This window comes from Rhinoraja longicauda, chromosome 11 (assembly GCF_053455715.1).
Source record: "Rhinoraja longicauda isolate Sanriku21f chromosome 11, sRhiLon1.1, whole genome shotgun sequence".
Lineage (NCBI taxonomy): Eukaryota > Metazoa > Chordata > Chondrichthyes > Rajiformes > Arhynchobatidae > Rhinoraja > Rhinoraja longicauda.
In genome coordinates, this window is record NC_135963.1 from 6,205,409 (window position 1) to 6,230,274 (window position 24,866).

Below are 24,866 nucleotides of genomic sequence, written 5' to 3' on the forward strand. Positions count from 1 at the left end.
ACCCAGAGGGCCACCATTTACTGTGTTGTTCAACGTCCCAAAATGCAACATCTCACACTTCTCTGTATTAAATTCCAGCAACCATTCCTCCGCCCACCTGGCCAATCGATCCAGATCCTGTTGCAATCGTTCACAACTATCTTCAATATCTGCAAAACCACTCATTTTTGTATCATCCGCAAACTTGCTGATCTTGCCTCATCCAAATCATTGATGACAAACAGTAACGGGCCCAACACTGAACCCTGAAACACACCACTAGTCACAGGCCTCCAGTCCGAGATGCAACCTTCCACCATCACCCTCTGCTTCCTTCCATGGAGCCAATTTGCTATCCATTCAGCTATCTCTCCTTGGATCCCATGCGATCTAACCTTCCAGAGCAGCCTACCATGCAGAACCTTGCCGAATGCCTTACTGAAATCCATGTACACAACATTACAGCTCTGCCCTCATCAACCTTTTTGGTCACGTCTTCGAGAAAAACAATCAGATTTGTGAGACACGACCTCCCACGTACAAACCCATGCTGACTATCCGTAATCGGCCCTTGCCCATCCAAATGTCTGTATATCCCATCCCTCAGAATACTCTCTAGTAACTTTCCAACTACAGATGTTATGCTCACCAGCCTGTAGCCTCCAGCATTTTCCCAGCAGCCCATCTTGAAAATAGGCACAACATTCGCAACCCTCCAGTCTTCCAGCACCTGTATTTAAGGACGACTCGTAAATTTCTACCAGGACTCCCGCAATCTCCTCTCTAGTTTCCCGCAATGTCCTCGATACTTGAGCTTGTTTTAAATTGGTTTAGAGATCCAGCGTGGAAACAGGCCCTTCGGCCCACCAAGGCAGCACCGACCAGCGACCCCTGCACACTTACAATACCCTACACACCTTAGATGTAAACCAGTATCTGTATCAAACTTCACATGGACAGCAATTGAGGTCAAGTTGGAACCTGGATCTCTGGCACTGTGAGGCAGCAGCTCTACCAGCTGTGCCACCGTGCCACGCCGCCCATGTCTCTGTTTCATTTGCCAATCACCCTAATCCCTACCCCGCGGTTATCAAACCTTCATCCTATGGAAACTGTTTCTCTTTATGGTTCGATGGTGCTTTCATTGCCGCACGGTGTAATTATTTTTCTTACAAGCAGTCCGTGCTTTCTAAATTTAAAACGTTAATGATTTCAAACACCTCGCGCGTCTTCGCCAGTCTATCCACTGACAGTAATCCCCCATCCCTGGAACTGTTTGAGCAAATCTTCTTTGTACCCTCTCGAAAGCTTTCAGGTCCCTACTGCGCGGTGAGCAGAATTTGAAGTCAGCCTGCTGCCAGCGCTAACCAAGAGTTTTACACAGGATTAGTGAAACTCACTGCCTTTTCACACTCTGCCCCTATTTTAAAAAGCTCAGCACCCTACATCCCTCAATTGCTTTGATAACCAGTCCTGCCGTCTTCAAACATTTCTGCACAAGTGTCGTAGGTTCGTCAGGTTCAATCGCACTGCTGAACTTGCACAGAAACAAATCTCTTCGAGGGAACGGCAATTGACATGCACAAGTCAGAATGGAAACTTAAGTATACATATTATGCATCAGTTCATTAAATTATGGATGCCATTTATTATTTATTGGCAACTTTCTTATTCACTGTCTTCCATTTTTCAGAGGGGTTTTTTTTTGTTTTTTTTTGGTTCACAGTCGAGTCAATATCAAATTGAATTTTAGATGCATTCTCTGAAGTCTCCCTGTACAGGAGGCAAGCAAGGCAGAGGTTCATCACCGCTGTGTGATGTCTCAGATGGTGTGTGGAGCAATTTTCCCTCTTCGCTCAGAGACCGTGCTGGGTTGTGGCTCACTCCGGCTTCAATGGGTTTTCTACCCTGTGGCTAGACCAAGGAAGGGTGGAGTCGTCTCAATACTGAGCTCAACAATGCGCATCGATGTGCGACAACATGACATCGAAAAAACTAGCAGCAAGACGCGTCACACAATCAGGCTCCTGAGATGATGTCAGGACAGATGGCCACTGGTGTGGTCAATGCGGCAGCAGCTTTAAGGCGAAATGAGGGTGATAGGATAGTATTCGATACGACAGAACTTTATTTGTCCCAGGAGGGTAATTGAAGTTCTATTGTATCGCATCGTATCGCATCATCCCATTAGACAATAGACAATAAGTGCAGGAGGAGGCCATTCAGCCCTTCGAGCCAGCACCGCCATTCAATATGATCATGGCTGATCATTCTCAATCAGTACCCCGTTCCTGCCTTCTCCCCATACCCCCTGACTCCGCTATCCTTAAGAGCTCTATCTAGCTCTCTCTCGAATGCATTCAGAGAACTGGCCTCCACTGCCTTCTGAGGCAGAGAATTCCACAGATTTACTACTCTCCGACTGAAAAAGTTTTTCCTCTTCTCAGTTCTAAATGGCCTACCCCTTATTCTTAAACTGTGGCCCCTGGTTCTGGACTCCCCCAACATTGGGAACATGTTTCCTGCCTCTAACGTGTCCAACCCCTTAATAATCTTATACGTTTCGATAAGATCTCTTCTTATCCTTCTAAATTCCATTCTCCTGCCTTCACTCCCTAACCTTTGACACCCTAAGTAATTAAGAATCTGTCTACCTCTACTTAAAAAAATTCCATTGACTTGGCCTCCACAGCCGTCTGTGGAATTGAATTCCACAGATTCACCACCTTCTGGATAAAATGAAAACTTACTGTTTAGGTAGAAAAGTAATCACAAACACCTATGAAAATATTTGTCGGGAGGAACTGCAGATGCTGGTTTACAACAAAGATAGACACAAAATGCTGGAGTAACTCAGCAGGTCAGGCAGCATCTCTCGATAAAAGGTATTGGTGATGTTTCGGGTCGAGACCCATCTTCAGATTCAATAGGTGACGTTTCGGGTCGAGACCCTTCTTCAGACAGACTATCTATGAAAACATCATCCTTTGTAAATAGCTGGTCGGAATGTAAATAGGAGAGAGCACTGCTGCAATGGTGTTCATACAGTTATGGTAAATGAGCAGAATTAGGCCATTCAGCCCATCTACCTTTCCCTCTCAACCCCATTCACCTGCCTTCTCCCCAAAACCCCTGACACCCGTACTAACCCAAACGAAGAATTTCACAGATTCACCACCCTCTGACTGCGTGTTTGGAATGCGGGAGTAAACCGGTGCACCCGGAGAAAACCCACGCTGTCACGGGAAGAACGTACAAACTCCATACAGACAGCACCCAGGGTCAGGATCGAACCCGGGTCTCTGGCGCTGTGAGGCAGCAACTCTACCGCTGCGCTTATTCCCACATCCACCTTGCTACAGCCTCGCCAATCTTTGAATGAGCTCAATAATTGCCCTTCACTGTGTTTGTCAGTAAGTTTCATTTTACACTTTGGGTTGTAAAGAGCTTTGGGACGCAGGTGATTCTATAAATATATATATATGCCGATTCTCCCTTTCTAAATTTGAATGCACTTGAGGAAATAATGTCCTAGAATTGTAGGATGTGTTGTCAGAGAATGGATGAAGTCATATCAATCTACAGAAATATCCTTCTCAACATTTCTGTGAGGACTTTACAATCAATAATGTACCTTTGACTTTAAAGGTAGACACAAAATGCTGGCGTAACTCGGTGGGTCAGGTAGCATCTCTGGAGAGAAGGAATGTGTGACGTTTCGGGTCGAGACCCTTCTTCCTGACGAAGGAAGAAGGGTCTCGACCCAAAACGTCACCCATTCCTTCGCTCCAGAGATACTGCCTGACCCGCTGAGTTATTCCAGCATTTTGTGTCTATCTTCGATTAAAACCGGCATCTGCAGTTTTTGTTTCCTACCTTTGACTTTAGTTTAGTTTAGTTTAGTTTAGAGATACAGTGTGGAAACAGGCCCTTCGGCCCGGCCGGGTCGAAGGATAACCCGTACACTGGTTCAAACCTCTTAACACCAGGGACAATTTACAGAAGCCAATAAACCTACAAACCTGTATGGCTTTGGAATGTGGGAGGAGGCCAGAGCACTTCTCACCAATTAGTGAAAGGCTTGGATAGAGTAGATGTGGAGAGGATGTTTCCACTAGTGGGAGATTCCAGGACTAGAGGCCATAGCCTCAGAATTAATGATTGTTCCTTTAGGAAGGAGATGAGGAGGAATTTCTTTGGTCAGATGGTGGTGTTCGGTGGAATTCCTTGCCACAGGCGGCTGTGGAGGCCAAGTCAATAGATATTTTTAAGGCAGAGATAGATAGATTCCCAATTAGTACAGGTGTCAGGGGCTATGGGGAGAAGGCAGGAGAATGGGGTTAGGAGGGAGAGATAGATCAGCCATGATTGAATGGCGCAGTAGGATTGACGGGCCGAATGGCATAATTCCGGCTCCTATCACTTATGACCTCATGACCTTATGACCACCCGGAGAAAACGCACGTGGTCACAGAGAGAACGTGCAAACTCCATACAGACAGCATCCGTGGTCAGGATCGAACCCGGGTCTCTGGCGCTGGAAGGCAGCAGCTCAGCTGCTGCGCCTCATGGAGCAATTCAGATAAGTTAGCAGATAATCTATCTTGATTGATGTTGCTGAGGGTAAATAATGACACCAGGGAAATGCACTGTCCTTGGAATAGCGCAATTAAATTCACTATTGTAGGTTACAGCTATTCAATTCAATGGGAAATGAAGGCATTAAGAGGTAAGTTAAACATGAACCTCAAAGTGTCAGGTAGTTCAAGGCAATATGTATTATTAGCAGAATGATTAATTTGATCCAGGAGTCCAGCATTTTGTGTTTCTCTTACCTACAACCATCAGGCTATTAAACACCACAACCTCCAAATAAGCTCCAAACTACAATTTTGGGGGGATTGTTTTTGTCTTTGTGCTACTCTTGTTTGAGGTTTAAAAAAAAACTAGACAAAGTGGACCCGTTGGGCCCAAACCTCTCCTGCATTGGTGCAGCACCCTCCCCTCCCCTCCACTCCCCTCTCTCCTCAACCCCCGCCCCGCCCCTCCCCTCTCCACCACTCCCCCCTTCCCCTCTCTCCTCAACCCCCGCCCCGCCCCTCCCCTCCCCTCCCCTCCCCTCCACTCCCCTCTCTCCTCAACCCCCGCCCCGCCCCTCCCCTCTCCACCACTCCCCCCCTTCCCCTCTCCCTCCTCCCCCTCCCTCCTTCCCTCTGCCTCCCCTCCTTTTAAACTTAAAAATGTGAATAATTTAAAAAATATAACACTGATTTCAATAAAACTACTTGCATTATCACTAAAGTGACAATGGTGAGTAAGGTGGGCCTAGAAGTGTCGCGCTATCGTGTACCGTTTTGGATGAAGTTCAGTCACAAACAAGATAACAAACGAGAGTTTTAGTATATAGATATAAATACTGAACATTTTTGTTGTTTACTATGGTGTTAACAGAGTACAATGACGGCACAGTGGCGTATCGGTGGCGCTATTGCCTTAAAGCGCCAGAGACCCGGGTTCGATCCCGACTACGGGCGCTGTCTGTACGGAGTTTATATGTTCTCTTCGTGACCTGCGTGGGTTTTCTCCGAGATCTTCGGTTTCCTCCCACACTCCCAAAGACGTATGGGTATGTAGGTTTATTGGCTTGGTTATAAATGTAAAATTGTCCCCAGTGTGTGTAGGATAGTGTTAATGTGTGGAGATCGCTGGTCGGTGCGAACTCGGTGGGCCGATGTGCCTGTTTCCGCGCTGTATCTCTAAACTAAATAACCTGGAGAAATACCTCTGGTGCTGCAAGTAAGAATTTCAGTGTTCTGCTTCGGGACAAACGACAATAAAACATTCTTGACCCTTGACTCTACCTGTCCGAAAACATGGTGCACTGTGCGTAGGTCAGACTGCCCACATTAAAAGCCTTGAATGTCTTACTCTTTGTTAAGTCTGATGACAATATATAAATAACAAAAATATAGATCTCATGAAGAAGAATGGATTGTAGGTACAAAATGGAGGTGGAAACAAAGAGGACGACATAATCTGCTGGAGGAACTCAGCGGGTCAGGCAGCATCTCTGGAGAAAAGGAACAGATGATGTTTCAGGTTGGAACCCTTCTTCAGACCGATAGAGGGGGTAGGGGGTAGAAACTGAAGGCTGCCACAGAAGGCTGTGGAGGTCAAGTCAAGGGATATTTTTAAGGCAGAGATAGATAAATTCTTGATTAGTACGGGTGTCAGGGGTCATGGGGAGAAGGCAGGAGAATAGGGTGAGGAGGGAGAGATAGATCGGCCATGATCGAATGGCGGAGTAGACGATGGGCCGAATGGCCTTATCCTGCTCCAGTCACTTATGAACACATGAAGGCGAGAACAAATCAGGGCTGGCAACAGATGACTTCAGGAAGAGTGGAGTCCATAATGGTCCACTGTTGGCTGGGACAGGGATACAAAGATGTGAACGGTGGAACTGGTAGGTTGACAAGGGAGGGAGAGGGTGGGGGAGTAGGGGAGAGAGGGTGGGGGAGGGAATGCAGGTTACTTGAAATGAGAGAAATCAATGTTCATACCGCTGGGCTGTACGCTGCCCAAGTGAAATATGAATGGGTGGAGTTGGATAAAGGGATATGTGAACCACACAGTAAATTGAAGGCAGCTGCATTTTAGTTTAGTCAAGTTTAGTTTAGAGATGCGTTGCGGAAACATACCCTTCGGCCCACTGAGTCAATGCCGACCAGCGATTCCCGCACATTAACACTGCACACACTAGGGACAATTTTCAATTATACCAAGCCAATTGACCTACAAACCTGCACGTCTTTGGAGTATGGGAGGAAACTGAAGGGATGGGAACTCCACGCAGAGCGAGGAAACTGAAGATCCCGGAGTAAAACCGCTTACAGCGAATGCAGCGCCGGAGACTCAAGTTCGATCCTGACTACGGGCGCCGTCTGTACGGAGTTTGTACGTTCTCCCCGTGACCTGTGTGGGTTTTCTCCGAGATCTTCGGTTTCCTCCCACACTCCAAAAGACGTACAGGTTTGTAGGTTAATTGACTGGGTAAATGTAAAAATTGTCCCTAGTGTGTGTGTAGGATAGTGTTAATGTGCGGGGATCGCTGGGCGGCGCGGACACGGTGGGCCGAAGGGCCTGTTTCCGCGCTGTATCTCTAAATCTAAATCTAAATCTAAAACCCACACAGGTCATGGAGAGAACGTACAAACTCCGTCCACACAGCGCCAGTGGTCGGGATGGAACCTGGGTCTCCGGCGCTGTAAGGCAGCAACTCTACCACTGCGCCACCGTGCCGCCCCATTTTGGCTCAGATCTTGGCTGCAAGGCAGTGTAAACGCACTTTGCGCATGGGGGTATTAGCATGTTCACCATCTTCAGCACTCGGCAATGTTCAAACGTGTGTGCAGTGCTGGACCACGTCCAACTGATTTGGCATGCGGCCAACGCAATTAATAGATTATTCAACATCCGTTGATTAGAACACTGAACTAATTAATCACGAGCTTCCCTCCTGACTGTCAAACAGAAGGGCCGTGCTGAAAGCCAACGCGAGGAGATATTTCATCGCTCTGCGCGGAGGACCCATCATGTGGCTGCGGTTAATACAAAGTGACAACGGTGTTTATCCTCTGTTGGTGCCTTGCTCCACTGCTCGTTCCTCGTGGTCCCGTGCGCAGCCAGTGGAGTTGCTGCCTTACAGTCCCGGAGACCTGGGTTCGATCCTGACAACAGACAATTCAACAGGCAGTTTAAGTGAGAAGTCAGGTAAATTGGACAATCAGGCAATTTAAATTGGTGATATAAGCAAGGCTCACAAAAGGGTGCAGCCCTGTTCAGGTGCAGCCCAGTGAGGGAAGTGCCCAGTGAGAAAAGTGCGAGTCTTTGGCTGCGAGTCTTCGGCGAGGAGGCTGAGGTGAGGAGGATACCATTGTTTTAAGCCAGAGCTGGTTATAGGCACAAGGTGATGGCGGAAAAGTTGGTGCGGTGTGTTTCCTGCAGGATGTGGGAAGACAGGGACGTCGCGGGAGCTTCTGGGAGCTACACCTGCAAGAACTGTGTCCAGGTGCAGCTCCTGAAGGGACGTGTGGTGGAGTTGGAGAGGCAGTTGGATGACCTCAGGGCCATCCGGGAATGCGAGAGTTTCCTCGACAGGACCTATTGTGAGGCTGTCACGCCAAGGGTCCAGGTCGAGCGAAGGTGGGAGACTGTTTCAGGGAGGAGTGGACGTGGACTACAGGAGACCCCGGTGGCTGTGCCTATTGCAAATAGGTATACCCTCTTGGGAACTGTCGGGGCAGAAGACGTTTCCAGTCCGAGTGGCGGACCTGTTGGCAAGGATACACGACAGGGGAGACCGAAGTCTGGAAGAGCCGTAGTGGTCGGTGACTCCATAGTCCGAGGGACGGATAGAAGATTCTGTGGCAGCAGGAGGGACTTGAGGATGGTCTGTTGCCTCCCTGGTGCCAGGGTTCAACACATCACAGACCGGCTTCAGAAAATCCTAGCGAGGGAAGGCGATCAACCTGAAGTCGTTGTGCACGTGGGCACGAATGACGTCGGGCGGAAGAGGAAGGAGGTGCTACAGCGGGAGTTTAGAGAGTTGGGAAAAACGCTGAGAAGTAGGACGTCGAAGGTAGTTATCTCTGGACTGCTACCGGTACCTCGTGCTGGTGAGGCCAGGAACAGAGAGATAGAGGGTATGAATTTATGGCTGAGGGACTGGTGCAGAGAGCAGGGATTTAGATTTCTGGACCACTGGGATCTCTTCTGGGCTAGGGGTGACTTGTACAAAAGGGACGGTTTGCATCTTAACAGCAGGGGGACAAACATTCTGGCAGGCAGGTTTGCTAGTGTGACACCTGTGGCTTTAAACTAAGTAGTGGGGGGGAGGGGTTAACAAATTGTGAATATGAAGATGAGGTAAAAGGGAATACAGGAGATATTGCAAAAGACTTTCGGAAGAATGGGAACAGAAGTTCTAGAGCGGAAAAGAAATTAAGGGCAGGGCCAATTGTGAACGATGTGAGAGGGGAGGTAAATACAGAAGTTAAAGTGTTGTACTTAAATGCGCGTAGTATAAAAAATAAAGTGGATGAGCTTGAGGCTCAGTTAGTCATGGGCAAGTATGATGTTGTAGGGATCACTGAGACATGGCTACAAGAGGACCAGGGCTGGGAACTGAATATTCAGGGGTACACAACGTATAGAAAAGACAGACAGGTGGGCAGAGGGGGTGGGGTTGCTCTGATGGTAAGGAATGATATTCATTCCCTTGCAAGGGGTGACATAGAATCAGGAGATGTTGAATCAGTATGGATAGAAATGAGAAATTGTAAGGGTAAAAAGACCCTAATGGGAGTTATCTATAGGCCCCCAAACAGTAGCCTCGACTTAGGGTGCAAGTTAAATCAGGAGATAAAATTGGCGTGTCAAAAATGTAATGCTACGGTGGTTATGGGAGATTTCAACATGCAGGTAGACTGGGAAAATCAGGTTGGAAATGGACCCCAGGAAAGAGAGTTTGTAGAGTGCCTTCGAGATGGATTCTTAGAACAGCTTGTACTGGAGCCTACCAGGGAGAAGGCAATTCTGGATTTAGTGTTGTGTAATGATCCTGATCTGATAAGGGGACTAGAGGTAAAAGAGCCATTAGGAGGCAGTGATCACAACATGATAAGTTTTACTCTGCAAATGGAAAGGCAGAAGGGAAAATCGGAAGTGTCGGTATTACAGTATAGCAAAGGGGATTACAGAGGCATGAGGCGGGAGCTGGCCAAAATTGATTGGAAGGAGGCCCTAGCAGGGAAGACGGTAGAACAGCAATGGCAGGTATTCCTGGGAATAATGCAGAGGTTGCAGGATCAATTTATTCCAAAGAGGTGGAAAGACTCTAAGGGGAGTAAGAGACACCTGTGGCTGACAAGGGAAATCAGGGACAGCATAAAAATTAAGGAGAGGAAGTATAACATAGCAAAGAAGAGTGGGAAGACAGAGGATTGGGACTCTTTTAAAGAGCAACAAAAGTTAACTAAAAAGGCAATACGAGGAGAAAAGATGAGGTACGAGGGTAAACTAGCCAATAATATAAAGGAGGATAGCAAAAGTTTTTTTAGGTACGTGAAGAGGAAAAAAATAGTCAAGGCAAATGTGGGTCCCTTGAAGACAGAAGCAGGGGAATTTATTATGGGGAACAAAGAAATGGCAGACGAGTTAAACCGTTACTTTGGATCTGTCTTCACTGAGGAAGATACACACAATCTCCCAAATGTTCTAGGGGCTGGAGAACCTAGGGTGATGGAGGAACTGAAGGAAATCCACATTAGGCAGGAAATGGTTTTGGGTAGACTGATGGGACTGAAGGCTGATAAATCCCCAGGGCCTGATGGTCTGCATCCCAGAGTACTTAAGGAGGTGGCTCTAGAAATAGTGGAAGCATTGGAGATCATTTTTCAATGTTCTATAGATTCAGGATCAGTTCCTGTGGATTGGAGGATAGCAAATGTTATCCCACTTTTTAAGAAAGGAGGGAGAGAGAAAACGGGTAATTATAGACCAGTTAGTCTGACATCAGTGGTGGGGAAAATGCTGGAGTCAATTATAAAAGACGAAATTGCTGAGCATTTGGATAGCAGTAACGGGATCGTTCCGAGTCAGCATGGATTTACGAAGGGGAAATCATGCTTGACAAATCTACTGGAATTTTTTGAGGATGTAACTAGGAAAATTGACAAGGGAGAGTCAGTGGATGTGGTGTACCTCGACTTTCAGAAAGCCTTCGACAAGGTCCCACATAGGAGATTAGTGGGCAAAATTAGGGCACATGGTATTGGGGGTAGGGTACTGACATGGATAGAAAATTGGTTAACAGACAGAAAGCAAAGAGTGGGGATAAATGGGTCCCTTTCGGAATGGCAGGTAGTGACCAGTGGGGTACCGCAAGGTTCGGTGCTGGGACCCCAGCTATTTACGATATACATTAATGACTTAGACGGAGGGATTAAAAGTACCATTAGCAAATTTGCAGATGATACTAAGTTGGGGGGTAGTGTGAATTGTGAGGAAGATGCAATAAGGCTGCAGGGTGACCTGGACAGGTTGTGTGAGTGGGCGGATACATGGCAGATGCAGTTTAATGTAGATAAGTGTGAGGTTATTCACTTTGGAAGTAAGAATAGAAAGGCAGATTATTATCTGAATGGTGTCAAGTTAGGAGGAGGGGGAGTTCAACGAGATCTGGGTGTCCTAGTGCATCAGTCAATGAAAGGAAGCATGCAGGTTCAGCAGGCAGTGAAGAAAGCCAATGGAATGTTGGCCTTCGTAACAAGAGGAGTTGAGTATAGGAGCAAAGAGGTCCTTCTACAGTTGTACCGGGCCCTGGTGAGACCGCACCTGGAGTACTGTGTGCAGTTTTGGTCTCCAAATTTGAGGAAGGATATTCTTGCTATGGAGGGCGTGCAGCGTAGGTTCACTAGATTAATTCCCGGAATGGCGGGACTGTCGTATGTTGAAAGGCTGGAGCGATTGGGCTTGTATACACTGGAATTTAGAAGGATGAGGGGGGATCTTATTGAAACATATAAGATAATTAGGGGATTGGACACATTAGAGGCAGATAACATGTTCCCAATGTTGGGGGAGTCCAGAACAAGGGGCCACAGTTTGAGAATAAGGGGTAGGCCATTTAGAACGGAGATGAGGAAGAACTTTTTCAGTCAGAGGGTGGTGAAGGTGTGGAATTCTCTGCCTCAGAAGGCAGTGGAGGCCAGTTCGTTGGATGCTTTCAAGAGAGAGCTGGATAGAGCTCTTAAGGATAGCGGAGTGAGGGGGTATGGGGAGAAGGCAGGAACGGGGTACTGATTGATAGTGATCAGCCATGATCGCATTGAATGGCGGTGCTGGCTCGAAGGGCTGAATGGCCTACTCCTGCACCTATTGTCTATTGTCTATTGTCTAATAGACAATAGGTGCAGGAGTAGGCCATTCAGCCCTTCGAGCCAGCACCGCCATTCAATGCGATCATGGCTGATCACTCTCAATCAGTACCCCGTTCCTGCCTTCTCCCCATACCCCCTCACTCCGCTATCCTTAAGAGCTCTATCCAGCTCTCTCTTGAAAGCATCCAACGAACTGGCCCCCACTGCCTTCTGAGGCAGAGAATTCCACACCTTCACCACCCTCTGACTGAAAAAGTTCTTCCTCATCTCCGTTCTAAATGGCCTACCCCTTATTCTTAAACTGTGGCCCCTTGTTCTGGACTCCCCCAACATTGGGAACATGTTATCTGCCTCTAATGTGTCCAATCCCCTAATTATCTTATATGTTTCAATAAGATCCCCCCTCATCCTTCAAAATTCCAGTGTATACAAGCCCAATCGCTCCAGCCTTTCAACATACGACAGTCCCGCCATTCCGGGAATTAACCTAGTGAACCTACGCTGCACGCCCTCCATAGCAAGAATATCCTTCCTCAAATTTGGAGACCAAAACTGCACACAGTACTCCAGGTGCGGTCTCACCAGGGCCCGGTACAACTGTAGAAGGACCTCTTTGCTCCTATACTCAACTCCTCTTGTTACGAAGGCCAACATTCCATTGGCTTTCTTCACTGCCTGCTGTACCTGCATGCTTCCTTTCATTGACTGATGCACTAGGACACCCAGATCTCGTTGAACTCCCCCTCCTCCTAACTTGACACCATTCAGATAATAATCTGCCTTTCTATTCTTACTTCCAAAGTGAATAACCTCACACTTATCTACATTAAACTGCATCTGCCATGTATCCGCCCACTCACACAACCTGTCCAAGTCACCCTGCAGCCTTATTGCATCTTCCTCACAATTCACACTATCCCCCAACTTAGTATCATCTGCAAATTTGCTAATGGTACTTTTAATCCCTTCGTCTAAGTCATTGATGTATACCGTAAATAGCTGGGGTCCCAGCACCGAACCTTGCGGTACCCCACTGGTCACTGCCTGCCATTCCGAAAGGGACCCATTTATCCCCACTCTTTGCTTTCTGTCTGTCAACCAATTTTCTATCCATGTCAGTACCCTACCCCCAATACCATGTGCCCTAATTTTGCCCACTAATCTCCTATGTGGGACCTTGTCGAAGGCTTTCTGAAAGTCGAGGTACACCACATCCACTGACTCTCCCTTGTCAATTTTCCTAGTTACATCCTCAAAAAATTCCAGTAGATTTGTCAAGCATGATTTCCCCTTCATAAATCCATGCTGACTCGGAATGATCCCGTTACTGCTATCCAAATGCTCAGCAATTTCGTCTTTTATAATTGACTCCAGCATCTTCCCCACCACTGATGTCAGACTAACTGGTCTATAATTACCCGTTTTCTCTCTCCCTCCTTTCTTAAAAAGTGGGATAACATTTGCTATCCTTCAATCCACAGGAACTGATCCTGAATCTATAGAACATTGAAAAATGATCTCCAATGCTTCCACTATTTCTAGAGCCACCTCCTTAAGTACTCTGGGATGCAGACCATCAGGCCCTGGGGATTTATCAGCCTTCAGTCCCATCAGTCTACCCAAAACCATTTCCTGCCTAATGTGGATTTCCTTCAGTTCCTCCATCACCCTAGGTTCTCCGGCCCCTAGAACATTTGGGAGATTGCGTGTATCTTCCTCAGTGAAGACAGATCCAAAGTAACGGTTTAACTCGTCTGCCATTTCTTTGTTCCCCATAATAAATTCCCCTGCTTCTGTCTTCAAGGGACCCACATTTGCCTTGACTATTTTTTTCCTCTTCACGTACCTAAAAAAACTTTTGCTATCCTCCTTTATATTATTGGCTAGTTTACCCTCGTACCTCATCTTTTCTCCCCGTATTGCCTTTTTAGTTAACTTTTGTTGCTCTTTAAAAGAGTCCCAATCCTCTGTCTTCCCACTCTTCCTTGCTATGTTATACTTCCTCTCCTTAATTTTTATGCTGTCCTTGACTTCCCTTGTCAGCCACAGGTGTCTCTTACTCCCCTTAGAGTCTTTCCACCTCTTTGGAATAAATTGATCCTGCAACCTCTGCATTATTCCCAGGAATACCTGCCATTGCTGTTCTACCGTCTTCCCTGCTAGGGCCTCCTTCCAGTCAATTTTGGCCAGCTCCTGCCTCATGCCTCTGTAATCCCCTTTGCTATACTGTAATACCGACACTTCCGATTTTCCCTTCTGCCTTTCCATTTGCAGAGTAAAACTTATCATGTTGTGATCACTGCCTCCTAATGGCTCTTTTACCTCTAGTCCCCTTATCAGATCAGGATCATTACACAACACTAAATCCAGAATTGCCTTCTCCCTGGTAGGCTCCAGTACAAGCTGTTCTACGAATCCATCTCGAAGGCACTCTACAAACTCTCTTTCCTGGGGTCCATTTCCAACCTGATTTTCCCAGTCTACCTGCATGTTGAAATCTCCCATAACCACCGTAGCATTACATTTTTGACACGCCAATTTTATCTCCTGATTCAACTTGCACCCTATGTCGAGGCTACTGTTTGGGGGCCTATAGATAACTCCCATTAGGGTCTTTTTACCCTTACAATTTCTCATTTCTATCCATACTGATTCAACATCTCCTGATTCTATGTCACCCCTTGCAAGGGAATGAATATCATTCCTTACCATCAGAGCAACCCCACCCCCTCTGCCCACCTATCTGTCTTTTCTATACGTTGTGTACCCCTGAATATTCAGTTCCCAGCCCTGGTCCTCTTGTAGCCATGTCTCAGTGATCCCTACAACATCATACTTGCCCATGACTAACTGAGCCTCAAGCTCATCCACTTTATTTTTTATACTACGCGCATTTAAGTACAACACTTTAACTTCTGTATTTACCTCCCCTCTCACATCGTTCACAATTGGCCCTGCCCTTAATTTCTTTTCCCCTCTAGAACTTCTGTTCCCATTCTTCCGAGAGTCTTTTGCAATATCTCCTGTATTCCCTTTTACCTCATCTTCATATTCACAATTTGTTAACCCCTCCCCCCCACTACTTAGTTTAAAGCCACAGGTGTCACACTAGCAAACCTGCCTGCCAGAATGTTTGTCTCCCTGCTGTTAAGATGCAACCCGTCCCTTTTGTACAAGTCACCCCTAGCCCAGAAGAGATCCCAGTGGTCCAGAAATCTAAATCCCTGCTCTCTGCACCAGTCCCTCAGCCATAAATTCATACCCTCTATCTCTCTGTTCCTGGCCTCACCAGCACGAGGTACCGGTAGCAGTCCAGAGATAACCACCTTCGACGTCCTACTTCTCAGTGTTTTTCCCAACTCTCTAAACTCCCGCTGTAGCACCTCCTTCCTCTTCCGCCCACGTGCACAACGACTTCAGGTTGATCGCCTTCCCTCACTAGGATTTTCTGAAGCCGGTCTGTGATGTGTTGAACCCTGGCACCAGGGAGGCAACAGACCATCCTCAAGTCCCTCCTGCTGCCACAGAATCTTCTGTCCGTCCCTCGGACTATGGAGTCACCGATCACTACGGCTCTTCCAGACTTCGGTCTCCCCTGTCGAGTATCCTTGCCCTCCCCTGACCTCGGCTGCTATCAGTGTGGAGTTTGCACGTTCTCCCTGTGACCACGTGGGTGCCTCGGTTTCCTCCCACATCCCAAAGACTTGCGAGGCTTGCAGGTTGACTGGTCTCTGTAAATCACTCCTGGTGTGAAAGGAGCGGATGAGAAAGTGGGATAACAATGAGGGAGGAGCCAGTGCTGCCGTCACAGCTGCGGCTTGCCTGCAGTCCGTCTGTCTTTTGTGTTTTTTGTTGTTTTTGTCTGAATTGTAGTTTTAATATGGTGTAGGGTTTGTATGTTATGTTTGGGGGAGGGGGTGGGAGGGAACGGGAACTGTAAAATTCTCTCTCCCGAACGGAGACGCGACCTTTGTTTCTGTGTCGTGTCTCCGTTCCCGTTGCGGCCTACCAGCGGCCATGCACCTGGGACCACCTGGGGCTCTGGTTCGCAGAGCCCGTGGCCCGGACTCACCACCTGCGGCGCTGGCTGCCTGCGGATGCTGCGGGAGCGGCTGCGACTCGTCTCCGGAGGCTCCGGCGTGGGCCGCGTGGACGTCGGAAGCCCACAGGCCCCTGGGTGGGGGCCGACATCGGGAGCTCCGGCAGCGGCAGCGGCAGCGTGTTCGCCCGCCCCGAATCGCGGGGCTTGGGTCGGCCCGCCGCGGACCTTTCACCGTCCGGCCCGGCCTGAAATAGGCCGCGGGATTTTCACCGCCCAGTGGGGGCTTCAATGTCGGGAGCCACGACCGCCCCGACGTGGCAACGACAACAGCCTGACCGCGGGACAAGACGGCAGGGGAAGAGAAAAGACATTGTGGCCTTCCATCACAGTGAGGAGGGGACTGGAGGAGACTCACTGTGATGGATGTTTCTTTTTGTTTGGTGTTAGTTTGTGATTATATGTGTTATTGCATTTTTATTGATTATTCTTATTGGTCTTATTGTTCAACTGCGGGTAATGTTTCATTTCACTACACATTTATGTGTATGTGACAAATAAACGACTATTGACTATTGAACTAGTGTGAACGGGTGATCGATAGTCACCGTGGACTCAGTGGGCTGAAGGGCCGGTTTCCATGCTATGTCCTTAAATTAAACTAAACTTTAAGGCGATACTGGTGAGATTGAACAACTGAAGTCTACATGATGTAGAAACAAGAAACTGCAGATGCTGGTTTACCAAGGAAAGACGCAAAATGCTTTCGGGCGTCATGGTGGTGCAGCGGTAGAGTTGCTGCCTTACAACGCTCACAGCGCCAGAGACCTGGGTTTGATCCTGACTACGGGTGCTGTCTGTACGGAGTTTGTACGTTCTCCCCGTCTTCAATCTTCGTGAACATTGGGTTTCCTCCCACACTCCAAACACGCACAGGTTTGTAGGTTAATTGGCTTGGTGTAAAAGTAAAAATTGTCCCTCGTGTAGGATGGTGTGAATGTGCGAGGATGGCTGGTCGGCACGGACTCGGTGGGCCGAAAGGCCTGCTTCAGTGCTATCTCGCTGAACTAAAATCAAATAAAACAAATCCTTCCTTTCACTGTAGGGAGCTCGGTACAAAATGGCAACTCCATCTTCTCGCAAGTATCTCCTGGCCTTGCAGCCAAAGTAAATTGTTGCCCTGTGCATTATGACCTAAATGCAAATCTTTTGATGAATACTAATCATTGAGATACTGATGTTGAGCCTGACTGTAATTATGAATCTGTCCTCCACCATTCAAGACACATCACGTGTAATGTCATGGTTATTTTTATTCCGTAATCAACTGGGATATCTCTCCATGATTGTAGCTCTCCAACAGGTAACGGATTCCTCAAATGGTTACAGGCTCCAAAGACTGAACCAAGAAACGTGCAATCAATTTCTTACAGCAGTACTGTCTGCAAAAAGCACATTTTATAGAAACATAGAAAATAGGTGCAGGAGGAGGCCATCTGGCCCTTCGAGCCAGCACCGCCATTCATTGTGATCATGGCTGTTCATCCACAATCAGTAACCCGTGCCTGCCTTCTCCCCATATCACTTGATTCCACTAGCCCCTAGAGCTCTATCTAACTCTCTTTTTAAATTCATCCAGTGAATTGGCCTCCACAAATTCACAAAAGGTTTTTTCTCACCTCCGTTGTAAATGGCCTCCCCTTTATTCTTAGACTGTGTGGCTCCTGGTTCTGCACTCCCCCAACATTGGGAACATTTTTCTTGCCGAAGATGGACATAAAGTGCTGGAGTAACTCAGCGGGTCAGGCAGCATCTCTGGAGAAAAGGAATAGTTGATGTTTCAGGTCGGGACCCTTCCTCAGACTGAGACCCGAAATGTCACCTTTTCTCTAAAGATGCTGCCTAACCCGCTGAGTTACTTCAGCATTTTGCATCTATCTTCGATGAGATATAAGTTTTGTTTAGTTTAGTTTATCATTGTCACGTGTACTGAGGTACAGTGAAAAGTTTTTTTGTTGCATGCTATCCAGTTAGCGGAAAGACTATACATGATTCCAATCAAGCCGTCCACAGTGTATGGATATGGGTTGAAGGGAATAACGTTTAGTGCAAGATAAAGTCCAGTATCCTACACACTCAGAACAATTTACAAGCAAATTAACCTACAGACTGTACGTCTTTGGAGTGTGGGAGGAAACCGGAGCACCCGGAGAAAGTCCACTCGGTCACAGGGAGAACGTACAAACTCCGCACAGACAGCACCTGCAGTCAGGGTTGAGCCCAGGTCTGTGGCGTTGCAAGTGCTGTAAGGCAGCAACTCCACTGCTACCTGCACCACTGTGCCATTCCCTGTGCTGTACTGTTTTATATACCACGTTCTATGTCGTGTTAGTGGTGGGCCTGGACTCGGTGGGCCTGTTTCCATGCTGTACACTCATACGGAAGGAAGATTAAGCCATTGAGCCTCTTGCGGCCATTTGAAATCTCTGTCGAGCTGTGCTGGGACATGGTCGAACAAAAAGGACACACCTTCTGAAGCCTTTGCTCTGTCCACTGCAGCCGCCTGAACTAGTGAATCCTTCCAGCCCCAGTGATATTCTTGGTTCTTGATTAGTTCTGCTCTTTGCCCTTACAGCCTCTCCAATTTAGGTCCATGTCTGATTGACTTTTGAAAGCCTCCAATAAATCAGATTCAGCAAAACACCCTGGAAATGTCCTGTGGATTTAAACAACACACCGTGGACAAAATTCCTCCCTCGTCTCCCCCTCCAGTTCTTTTGCCAATTATCTACAATTGTGTTTTTTCAGTTCCTGACCCCTTGTGACAGTTTGCTCATTTATTGCAATAAATCTCTTTATGACTTTGAACACCATCTTTCACCCCCTGCCCTCAGGTGACGCTTTTCCAACCTCTCCCCGTGTTAGTCAAATCCTTGGAACAAAACTCATGAACTCTTCCACAACCTGGCACGGTGGCGCAGCGGTAGAAGTCGCTGCCTCACAGCGCCAGAGACCCGGGTTCGATCCTGACTACGGGTGCTGTCTGCACGGAGTTTGTACGTTCTCCCCGTGACCGCGTGGGTTTTCTCCGGGATCTCTGGTTTCCTCCCAAACTCCAAAGACATACAGGTTTGTAGGCTAATTGGCTTGGTGTAAATGTAGAATTGTCCCCTGTGTAGGGTAGTGTTAGTGTGCGGGGATCACTGGTCGTTGCGGACTCGGTGGGCCGAATGGCCTGTTTCCGCGCTGTATCTCCAAACTAAACTAAATTAAAGTGAACTCTGAGTGATTTATTCACAAAATGCTGGAGTAACTCAGCAGGTCAGGCAGAGAGAAGGAATGGGTGACGTTTCGGGTTGAGACCCTTCTTCAGACTGATGCCAGGGGGGGCGGGACAAAGGAAGGATATAGGTGGAGACAGGAAGATAGAGGGAGATCTGGGAAGGAGGAGGGGAAGAGAGGGACAGAGGAACTATCTAAAGTTGGAGAAGTCAATGTTCATACCACTGGGCTGCAAACTCTGAGTGAGTTGGCAGTCTGCAGGAGTTCAGGTAAAGGAGATGCTTTACTGCCTGAACCACCCCACACAATATTCTTTGTCCTGAACCACTTGTTTCTAGAGCCAACGCAGCCATTTCAGTCCATGCACATAATTGAACTTCTTTATCCCTCTTGTCATTCCATGAAATTTCTCCTTCAATAGACAATAGACAATAGAAGCCTCTGCAGAGCCATTAAATAGCTAAAAGAACTGTACAAAAACATAAAGATAGTGGAGGGCCAATCTAAGATGGAAACAATGCCTTTTTTGTAGTAGGTGGGGGAATAGTCATAAACTGGATAGAGTCATCAAGTCACAGAGCGTGGTATGGTGTGGGATGTTTCTTTCTGATTGAAAGATGCAGCATTGAAACAGGTTCATTGGCAAGCCCAGCCACTCCCTCTTCTCCCATCTCCCACCAGGGGGATAAAGATGTATTCAAGAGAGAGTTCGATACAGGGCTAACAGAATCAAGGGATGTGGGGAGAAAGCAGGAACGGGGTACTGATTTGGATGATCAGCCATGATCATATTGAGTGGCGGTGCTGGCTCCAGGGGCCGAATGGCCTACTCCTGCACCCACTTTCTATGCTGCTATGTTTCTCTGAGGCAGGAGGTACAGATGTGTGAAAACGTACACCTCCAGAATCAGGGACAGTTTCTTCCCAGCTGTTATTCCCGGCCTACAGAGAGGAGGTAAAGGCACTAAACAGCTGGTGCCAGGAAAATAACCCCTCTCTCAATGTCAGCAAAACTAAAGAGATGATGGTGGACTACAGGAGACAGTGGGGGAGTGGACACCTCCCCATCCACATCGGTGATGCTGAGGTTGAAAGGGTCAGCAGCTTTAAGTTCCTCGGTGTGCACATCACTGAGGACCTTTCCTGGATACTGCACACGGACACAATAACAAAGAAGGCCCGCCAGCGGCTCTTTTTCCTGATAAAGACTGAGGAAGTTTGGCATGAACGCCAGCATCCTCACAAACTTCTACAGATGCACCATCGAGAGCCTGCTGCTGACGGGCTGGCATTACAGTCTGGTACGGGAACTGTTCTGCCCACAGCCACAAATCACTACAGAGAGTGGTGAAGACGGCACAGCACATCACTGGCAACTGTCTCCCGGCCATTCAGGACATTTTCTACCGGCGGTGCCTGCGGAAGGCACGCAGCATCATCAAGGACCACAGCCACCCAGCACGCACGCAGGCTGTTCTCCTTGTTACCGTCAGGCAGGCGATACAGGAGTATGGCTGCGCGTACCACCAGACTTAAGAACAGTTTCTACCATCCGGCCATCAGGCTTCTGAACTCATAAACACATTTCAAATCTTATCTGTTGATTATTTTTAATATTGTCTTTTTACCTATTTTTAATATTGTCTTTTTACCTTACTAATGTCATTCTTTTAATCTTATTTATCCTTGGAATATTACTGCTGAGGTGACCCGTTGTCTTGTCAAATACATTTCATTGTACCGTTGACCCTGTGCCAACCTACATATGACAAATAAAATAAATATTATTATCAGGCAACTGAACCATCCTACCACAAATATAGAGCAGTGCTGAACTACTATCTGCCTCATTGCACACCCTCAGACTATCTTTGATTAGTTTACTGGCTTTATCTCGCACTAAACGTTATTCATGTTATTCCCTTTATCATGTATCTCTGTACACTGTGAATGGCTCGATTGCAATCATGTGTTGTCTTTCCGCTGACAGGTGAGCACGCAACAAAAGCTTTTCACTTCACCTCGGTACACGTCTTCGATCGTGTCCACCATCTTTGTTTCAAATGTTGGGCCAGGCTCTTGCACAGTGGACAGCCTTCTCGTTTGCCACCGCTAGATCTTCCGGGCAGCGTTGTTCACCAAGAAGTGGGCATCTTGGTGGGTGTGGCATGGATTGTACAGATGTTCCCACATTCACGTTCTGTGTCTGCCGCATCTGCATAGCCCCATTTGCTCATATTGGCCCATCCCTGTACAAAGCCTATTGAGGGACTTTCACACCTGTGACCAGGTGGTAGCTGTTCCTTGGTTGGGATTGGCAGCTTTTCGTGGCGGTGGTTTTCAAGTGACAATAAACTAAACTCAAACAGACCACTGAGTCCACGCCGACCATCGTTCACCTGTTCACACTAGTTCTATGTTATCCCACTTGTGTGGGCTCTTAGTTCACTGTAGGAATGAGCTATACTCCCGCATCCACATGTTTTCTCATCCAGTCCCTACACACTCCCAAAATCCAAAGACGTGCAGGTTTGTAGGTGAATTAGCTTTTGTACATTGTACCTAATGTACCAGTGTACAAGAATTACCCCAGTTCAGTGTACAAGAATGTTTAGTTTAGTTTAGTTTAGAGATACAGCGTGGAAACAGGCCCTTTCGGCCCACCGGGTCCGCGCCGACCAGCGATCCCGGCACATTAACACCATCCTATACCCACTAAGGACAATTTTTACATTTACCAAGCCAATTAACCTACAAACCTGCACGTCTTTGGAATATGGAAGGAAACCGAAGATCTCGGAGAAAACCCACGCAGGTCACGGGGAGAACATACAAACTCCGTACAGACAGGGCCGAATGGCCTACTCCTGCACCTATTGTCTATTGTATATTGACAGCACCCGGAGTCATTTATCGAACCTGGATCTCCTGCACTGCATTCGCTGTAAGGCAGCAACTCTATCGCTGTGCCACAATGCCAACCTAAATGATCCCAGGAATGAGTGGGTTAACCTATGATGAAAGTTTGTCGGCACTGGGCCTGTACTCGCTGGAGTTTAGAAGAATGAGGGGGGGACCACATTGAAACTTACAGAATAGTGAAAGGCCTGGAGAGAGTGGATGCAGAGAGGATGTTTCCACTAGAGGGGGAGTCTCGGACCAGAGGTCACAGCCTCAGAATTAAAGGACATTTTTTTAGAGAGGAGTTGAGGAGAAATTTATTTAGTCAGAGGGTGGTGAATCTGTGGAATTCTATTCTACCGAAGGCCATGGAGGCCAAGTCAGTGGATACTTTTACGGCAGAGATAGATTCTTGATTAGTGCGGGTGTCAGGGGTTATGGGGAGAAGGCAGGAGGATGGGGCTAGGAGGGAGAGATAGATCAGGCATGACTGAATGGCGGAGTAGACTTGATGGGCCGAATCACATAATTCTACTCCTATTCCTATATGACCTGGTGACCTTAGTGTACAGGTGATCATTGGTCGGTACGCACTCAGTGGGCCAATGGGCCCAGTTCCACATTGTATCTCTAAACTAAACTAAACCATGTTCTTATATTCCAAAACAGACTTGGCAAGACATACTATCTTCCTGGGCAAACATTTGTCCTCAGAAGAGTCTGATAGTCAATATAGTTTCACAATGCTTAAGAAACATTTCAACAGATACATGATAGGACAGGTTTAGAGGGATCTGGGCTAAACACAGGCAGGTGGGACTAGTGTAGATAGGGTAAGTTGGTCGGTGTGGGCAAGTTGGGCCAAAGGGTCTGTACCCATGCTGTAGGACTCTATGAATCTATTTAGTTTAGTTTAGTTTAGAGATGCAGCGTGGAAACATGCCCTTCTGCCCACCACCGACCAGTAATCAACCATACAGCAGTTGTATCCTACACATCAGGGACAATTTGCAGAGGCCAATTAACCTTAAAAACCTGTAGGTGTCTGGGGTGCGGGAGGAAATTGGAGACAGGGAGAACGTGCAAACTCTGCGCAGACAGTACCCGAGGTCAGGATCGAACCTGGGTCTTGGGCCGCTGTAAAACAGTAGCTCTATCAGCTGCGCCACCGTGCCGCCCTTTCACCTTGAGTATACTCGGGTCGTGGCCAATGATGAAAAATAAACTTGATGGTGAACAGGTTAATGGAGAGGCCCAGGGTTCGCCTAGATGAAACCACAGTTCTGAAGGAGGGTCTCGACCCGAAACGTCACCCATTCCTTCTCTCCAGAGATGCTGCCTGCTCCGCTGAGTTACTCCAGCATTTTGTGTCCATCTTTGGTTTGTTAAGAGGTTGTTCTTAGGGGTGCCAACTATCTCACTCCCAAATAAGGGACAAGGTGACGTCACCACCCCGCGCCCCACGTGACCTCACCCAGCAAGCAGCCACGTGCTCTCACTCCACCAATGGCGGCAGCCCAGGCCGGAAGCGAGTTGCTATGCAACCGCCGTTAAGCAGCGCCCGGGACTCCGGACCTACACTGTCCGGACCCACACTGTCCGAACCTCCAGATCTACACTGTCCGGGTGTACACTGTCCGGGCCTATAGTGTCCGGGCGTACACTGTCTGGGTCTACAGCGTCCGAGCATACAGCGTCCGGACCTACAGTGTCCGGGCCTAGTGTCTGGGCCTACAGTGTCTGGGCCTACAGCGTCCGGGCCTACAGTGTCCGGGCCTACAGCATCCGAACCTACAGTGTCCAGGCCTACAGTGTCCGGGCCTACAGTGTCCGGGCCTACAGTGTCCGGGCCTACAGCGCACCCCGGGCCGAATATGGGACAAGGATGGTCCCGTACAGGGCAAACCAATTTAGCCCAAAATACGGGATGTCCCGGCTAATACGGGACAGTTGGCAACCCTAGTTGTTCTCGACAAGGAAGGACAAGGAAGGAACGCACCTACCTGTCTTTGCCAGTCTCCATCTTGAAGATCCTGTCGCAGTAGTTCATCCGTTCCTCCGTGGTGACGTAGATCTTGGCCTGGGGGTACTTGCGCGCCAGTCTCCGCAGCTCGTTGTAGGTGGCCCCTCTGCCGTCTTGCCGCATCGTCCGTAGGGGCCCCCAGATGACGTAAACGGTCTCGTTGGCCTCTCCGAAGTAATACTGCGCCCTCTGCTGGAGGAGGGGGACGCTGGTGTGGGACACCACCCGCACACTGGTACGGCTCCCCACGTCCCTCTCGAAGCCCAGCGTGGGCGCGTTGTTCATTCTCCACACGCAGGGCAACTGGTCAATCTCCTCGCCAGCCTTCTGGCCGAGCATCTGTCCCGAGCTGGACACAATGCTGCACAGCTCACAGTGCAGGCGGAGAGGCTGGTGGAGGGAGAGGGAGAGAGGGAGAGAGAGAGAAAAAGAAAGAACCTGAATTAATATTTTTGTTTAGTTTAGAGTTCGAGCACAGAAACAGGGCTTTCAGCCCGCCGAGTCCACACCGACCAGCGATCCCCGCACACTACTTCTTCATGCGTTTGAGGCAGCAGAAGTTACGTAACGCCCTCCAGGCGCTGTAGCCAGTGCAATGTGCTGTTGTCGAGGGCCGTGAGGTCTACCCCTCCACCAGGGGGATGGAGGACAGTGCAGTCGAACATGGCGTGCTGCGCTGTTTGCTGGTCTGCTCCACACA

The 24,866-nt window shown here is 48.2% G+C and overlaps 1 protein-coding gene across 1 annotated transcript in view; it reads right to left on the minus strand.

The window, feature by feature from the left end:
- Window positions 1-24,866, minus strand: part of st6galnac3 (ST6 (alpha-N-acetyl-neuraminyl-2,3-beta-galactosyl-1,3)-N-acetylgalactosaminide alpha-2,6-sialyltransferase 3) — a 143,347-nt gene that overhangs the window by 59,368 nt on the left and 59,113 nt on the right. The window contains exon 3 of the mRNA XM_078408173.1: window positions 24,147-24,556. Within this exon, the coding sequence (XP_078264299.1) occupies window positions 24,147-24,556 (410 nt within the window). The remainder of the gene's footprint in view (window positions 1-24,146; window positions 24,557-24,866) is intronic.